The sequence below is a fragment of the Arachis ipaensis genome, chromosome B04 (assembly GCF_000816755.2).
Source record: "Arachis ipaensis cultivar K30076 chromosome B04, Araip1.1, whole genome shotgun sequence".
NCBI lineage: Eukaryota > Viridiplantae > Streptophyta > Magnoliopsida > Fabales > Fabaceae > Arachis > Arachis ipaensis.
In genome coordinates, this window is record NC_029788.2 from 14219707 (window position 1) to 14226178 (window position 6472).

The 6472-nt window shown below is 36.8% G+C and overlaps 1 protein-coding gene across 1 annotated transcript; it reads right to left on the reverse strand.

The window, feature by feature from the left end:
* LOC107638976 (ATP-citrate synthase beta chain protein 1) lies at positions 342-5172 on the reverse strand. The gene is made up of 16 exons (XM_016342376.2): positions 5054-5172; positions 4840-4942; positions 4561-4626; positions 4348-4471; positions 4126-4260; positions 3259-3319; positions 3104-3180; positions 2839-2994; positions 2614-2742; positions 2337-2469; positions 2127-2254; positions 1823-1928; positions 1644-1720; positions 1427-1497; positions 963-1247; positions 342-697 (listed from the first exon to the last, which is right to left on the reverse strand). The coding sequence occupies exons 1-16, from the start codon at positions 5151-5153 to the stop codon at positions 622-624; spliced, it is 1827 nt and encodes a 608-aa protein (XP_016197862.1). The 5' UTR covers positions 5154-5172; the 3' UTR covers positions 342-621.

Here is a 6472-nt window from a genome sequence, read left to right on the forward strand (position 1 = left end):
TGAAAAAGATAATTTAGAGAGAGATGCAAGTGATTAATTTAATATTTATCTTTATTTTCAGTTGAAATATCATTGTCAACAGGTAAAAGTTATTTTGTTCAGAAAAATGATATATTGTATGTATAACAACAAACTTGGAATAGTACATATTAGTGGTACAACACTGAAGGGGACAAGGCCACAAGGGTCTCTGGTGTGGATAAGAAGATTGGCCACACATTATTCAAAATTTCAAGTCTATCTATGGAGTATGGACTATGGAGTACCCAACCTTCCATTAATTGGGCATAAAAATTGTGGCTACCAAAAACAAACACTAAATGCTCAAGTTCTCAAAATTGCGGAACTTAATGATCAATTCCTTTTGAAGCCACAGCAGAAGAGAGATCAGATTCATCAAGAGAAATTCTTAAAATTGATTATAAATTGAATTGAGTTCGTTCTTGCTTTATGAATTTTTAATACTACTTTAAGAATGGAAGACGAAATGCCACCAATAATAGATCGTACAACACTCACTAGTCTAACAGCTATAAAAGAAAGATTCACTCCAGCATATAATTCAGACCCAAATTCCTTCCTCATGGCAAAGTTCTTCCAGCTAAGCAATAAAAAACACACTCACTTTGTGTAGAGAACATCCTCCCATGGGTGGCGGTAGAGCGGCTGCTTCAATCTCTTTTGGTCAAAGGTGTGCCTGAAAATATAAAATTAAGGAACAACCAATGAGAACAAGCCACAGTGTTTTTTATATTTTTAGGGGGTAGATGCTGGATTGAGATAGATCAATTGATTCAAACAAGATCATCCAATCAGGTATAGACAGCATGTGACTGAGGACCAGCTAACTGAAGTGGAACTCAATCAATTGTGCATAAAAGAATTGTGCATAAAAGGGCCATAAAAGGCGCAAAACTGTGCTCTTGAAGAGAAATGTGCATATTTAAATTAATAAAACTCACCCAATCAGACCGATGGAGCGTGCCAGCACAAAGAGACCATTCAGATAACCGATCTCCACAATTTCATCAATCTCTTGCTTGGTGAACATTCCACTACCAGCAAGAAGATCTAAGAAAAGGGACCCAATCGCACCGTCTACATTAAGAACTAGATTATTTGCCTTTGTAAGGGTGTAGGCTTCAACTTGAACAGCATATTCCATGTATTTCACGGAAGGAAAATGAGTCCGTGCAAACTTCTGTAGCAGTTCAACTCTCTTATCCTTGTTGTCACGATTCTTGATCCTTTTACACAAAAAACAAAAATTAAGATATTCAGATATATTTCAAAGAAAAGTGAAGCCTCATCAAGAGGTTACAATTACTTCTACAACTTGATCTCACCAGTGCCAAGTATACAGGTTATATACAACTACAGAGAAACCAATTATTGCTTAATAAATTAACAGACAGTATTATGATACCTGTGCCCTATTCCTGGCACACGAATGCCCTTCTTCTTCATATTTTCTACAAATTCATAAGGTGTAAGGCCCTGTGGTAACACAAAGTATACTACTGCATGTTAGATTCTTTTCAAATGTTGTAGTATTATAGAAAGGAGTAAAGGTGCGTCTATAAATTCCCCCTCCCCCTGAAATATGTTGATTCCCCTTCCTCTAAAAATTTTATTAATCATACCCTATCATGAGCATCCTTGAAGTAGCGAGCAGCATCATCAATGGCACCTCCAAATCGAGGACCAATTGTAAGCAAACCTGTTTCAGAAGCTCATGAATTACTAACCACATCAAGACATTGCTAACATCTATGGTCACCCTGCCAAGCCTGCTTCAAAATGGAGAAAGGCATGTATTTACCTGATACAAGACTGGAAACTAGGTCCTTTCCAGCCCTTGCTGTCACAATAGTATTGTGAGCACCTGAGACACAGGGACCATGGTCGGCACATAGCATGATGCAGATCTGACCAATGTAAGTTACCAGCAAGATAGAAGTCAGAAAGATATTATCAACAGTGTTCTTTAGCGACAAATATCTAAATGGAGAACTGGCACCACAATGAATCACCTAAAGAAAAGCTTGAACATGGCTCAAGAGATGCATAAAGAAGAAAGCCAGAGCAAACACTCAAGAATAGCTCTGCTGTATTGAAAACCCTACCTCAATAAATTGAGTACAGTAACGTGGAAGGCTGCGTTTAAACCACAAAAGAGAGATAACATCACCCACACCAAAACCTTTTTCGATAATGGAAGACATGGGTACACCAGCATAGCATGGCTCCTCACCTTTGGAAAATTTTGGAAGAAAATTTAGTTCTGTTGTACTCAAGCGTCTAAGCCACAAAATCATTAGTGGTTCCCAACATACCTCTGTCATCAGAAATGGTGGAAATGATATGAGTAGGAGCTCGGACTTTTCCACTCTTGATTGCAGAGTTTAGGTCCTCAGGGATTGGTGGAGGAGTAATCTCCTTCACTGGCGTGATCTTTCCTTCTTCAACCTACCAAATAATAAGCCAACCACAATATTTATAGCTAATAACGGAAATAAAACAAGACTTGTTTAAAGCATTGCCAACTTATGGGGAAAAGGAGAGGGTAGAATAATCAATCAAAGATAGATTTCATGATACATGCAAACTGACCAATTTATCAAATGTCTCTTTAATTGCAGCTTCCAAAGCTTCATACGAAGTGGGAACAACAGCTCCAGCATCCTGTAGTGCCTGATTTTTTGCTTGGGCAGACTCCATCTCACCACCACTCTTAGCTCCCTGATACACAAAAGTGCCAATGGAATTAAGAGTGCTGTCCTTCTGATGAATGATTTAATTTATAAATTAGTCAAAGAAAAGGGAGCAGTGACATACAGCATGACCAAATTGCACTTCAGATTTGAAGAGTCTTGCACAGGTTCCACTAACCCAGGCAACAACTGGTTTTGTTACTTTTCCTTGTTTTAGGGCTTCAACTAGGGAATACTCATCTCGGCCACCAAGCTCCCCAAGTACTACTATCATTTTAACCTGAGGTGAGGTTCAATGTAATTCCAGGTTTGTATACTAATTCCCATCAGTTATACACGCTTTCTAAATACTCTTTTGTAACTCACCAACCTGAAAGCGAAAATTTTACCTGTGGTATATTGTTAAACCGCAAAACATGATCAGAAAGAGTGGAACCAGGGAAAACATCTCCTCCAATGGCAATGCCTATAGCAAAACAAAATAAAAATAACTCAGCACCAGCATCAAAATATTGAAATTAGTAGCATATAAACCTGGTATTACCTTCATAAATTCCATCAGATACACGGGCAATAGTGTTGTATAATTCGTTGGACATTCCACCCTGCAGTTTAGAAGGTTATCTTCTCTCAGAATCATCAAATACCCAGCCAAAAGCAATAACACACAGATTTTCCATAGACCTTTGTACTCTTAACATTAAACAAAATCAGTTTCAAGTAAAACTGTTGCCTTAGATAAAGATATAACCATTGCCATTATTTATCAACGGTAAAGAGGATGGGGAAAGCTGGCAATGAATGCTAACAAAAGCTATTAAGCAAGTTAACAACCTATGCTTCACCATAGTTATGATCACAATGTCATCATTTCCACTGTGAAATCAAAGATCAGACTGAGATGCTGACCAAAATATGGTGTCTGAGTGAACCCACAGAATTGCAATACAAGTCCATTCCAATTTGTGCTGTTGCACTAGCACCTACATGTGGTTTTACCATCTATCTATACATACTGAACCAACTAAAGCCTAAAAATGGTTAGAAGAGAATGCCTAGAGATTATACTAATCGAGTTATTAGATGAAGTTAAGATCCATATACAGGAAAAACACATAATTTGTATTAATCTCATGGGATAATTATGAAATTTCGTGCAACAGCTATTTTGAAGTTGAATTAGCTCCAACTTGTCGAATCTTACTCTGGTTATAAGACAGTGAAGAATAAAAAAGTATCAAATTTGACATCTAAAAGTAAAAATAAAGGAGCACAAGACATCTTGAACTAATCTTAGAGATCCTTATACATGAGGGGGTTCCCGGACAAGACTATTTTAAAATAAATAAATAATAATCACAGTAGTAAAAGAATATAAGAAAGATGATGATGATGGTAATGTAACACATACAGATTTAGAAACAAATCCAACAGATCCGGGCCTGTAGAGCTTGCAGTGAATTATATTGTCAATTGTTCCAGCTGTGTCACCAATCTTAAATGCACCGGCTTGAATGCCTCCGACAGTGGCTGGACCAATAACAACCTATAATATCAGGAGATTAAAGTGAGTCCAGGTTATTCTATTCAACCGTTGCGTTGATTTTGGTTTCAGTTTCGTTTCAACTTTCACCTTATTGTTTGCCCTGGCATACGCAATCAACTGCTTAGTGTCTGATTCGGGTACTCCTTCAGCAATTATAGCAACAACTCTAACTGTTGGTTGCTTCAAAGCAGACATGGACGATGCGGCAGCACTGCATTTAAATTAAACCTTTTTCATTGTCCTCATGTACTGTTAATTAAGATGCCATAGGCTCAAAGTAATAGTAAATTATTTACTGACCTTCTAAATGATGCAAAATTGATGAAGACATCGGCAGTAGGATGTGCAGCACAAGCTGCTTCAATGCTGCAAAATAACCCAACATTCAACTATCAACACATTACACTTGGACAAACAAGAATTTCATTACAAATACAATACAGGATGGTTCCTTTGTATTCACTGGTGTGTTATGATGATGAAAAAATATCACTCCTCAATGACCAGTTTCAAAACCAAACTTAAAGTAGGAAAAGGACAGTCTGTATTAAGAGACGGACAAGCAACAGATTCACATACCTAGCATGAACTGGGATTGCAATTTCTTCCTGACCAAAAAAGAGCTTCTGAAATCCCTCAGAGCCAGGATTAATTATTCCAGCTACTGATGGTGTTTCCCTTCCTATGAATAGAAAATTTGAGCTTCCATTAATAATAAGACAAATATCAAGACCATTTTATAATTTTCTCTAGCATGTCTGAATGAATAATAAGATATAGAGCCAATATATACCACAAAGAAAGTCGAAATCAAGCATCCGCTGGATGGGCAGTTGCTTGTAGTTGTAAAACAATGCTTGTGTAGTTCGGGAGAATAGTTGCCCGGTTGCCATGATGAATAAATAGATAGATCTGATGACAAACTAGTATATTACAATCTATATTGCAACAGAAGCAATATAAAGGAATGTTTGGTACATTATTGTAACAAACGTCATACAATTAAAATGTAAATTACAGAAACTGACAATATGTGCTTGTTTGGGCGCCATTATCTTGATAAAAAAATATCTTTTTTCATTTAAAATGTAAATTACAGAAACTGACAATAATATATTAAAAAAATTATCATGTTCTCCAGTTGAAATCACATATAGAGAATAGCATCTAACTTTGAGATCAAAACGTGGACTGGAGATTAAAGAAGATATGCTTTTGTGTGATTACCATCTCACAATAAACAATCACGTGAACTCTAGATCTTAGTAATCACATAAGGGGAAAACCAGAAAACAAGAAGTGAAGGCCCAGAACTTCATTAGTCTGATATAAAACAGATTCAAAGGGTGAAGTAAAAAACCAATCTGAAAGATATAACTAATCATGCAACAAAACAGAGTACACCAACCACACTGAAAACCAATTTGGAATTCCAAATGGCTGCAACCAAGAAAGGAAGACAACAATACAGGCATTGTTGGAAACTGAAGCTCACGATTGCACTCACCAGTAAAGACAACCTTTTTTTCGGTTTTTGGGTAAGATACTAAGAGAAGCTTTGGGGTGACTACGATCCGAATCCCTTACATTGCTTTTCAAGGTAGCCTAGGATCACATTCCACTTACTCTGTAACTAACCAGTTTTGACTATCAACTAACAAATACACCACCTAACACTCATGAGTCATGACTCAACAATTCACCAATCACGACAACAGAGAAAAAACGCAGCATCACATTAATTACAAATTTGAAAAAAACAAAAAAGGAAGCTTGTCAATGAAGCAGATCCATCAAATGACCAAAGTTTCTTTTTAGACAACAAACGCCAACCAAACAAGAAGCACATTTTAGTTTCACCATATTGCATTCAAACTCAGCCCAAAACAAAAAACAAAACTAAACACCGAAACATGTCAATGTCAGAATCGGAATCTAATACCGAATGAATGCACACGAGATCGGCGAAACTTGAACTCCAAACAACCAAACAAAAGTCTAAAAAGTTCTCAATTCCGACACGAATACAGAAGATGCGCCGCAGATTTCGAACTGATCATGCAAACAACGCAATCAAGATACAATAAAACAAAAACAACAACAGTAAAGAGAATGAACAAATGAATGCATCATCTAAGTGAAACTAGAAATTGAAATGAAGATTAACATGAATTGAACATCAAGAGGATGTAAAAAACGAGATCTACGGTGG

Coding starts and splice junctions, on each gene's coding strand:
- LOC107638976 (XM_016342376.2), bottom strand. CDS start 5,153: ATGGCAACCGGGCAACTATTCTCCCGAACTACACAAGCATTGTTTTAC. Junction 3,181..3,258: donor ATCTGATGGAATTTATGAAG/GTAATACCAGGT, acceptor GTTTTGCTATAG/GCATTGCCATTGGAGGAGAT. Junction 2,255..2,336: donor CACCATTTCTGATGACAGAG/GTATGTTGGGAA, acceptor AATTTTCCAAAG/GTGAGGAGCCATGCTATGCT.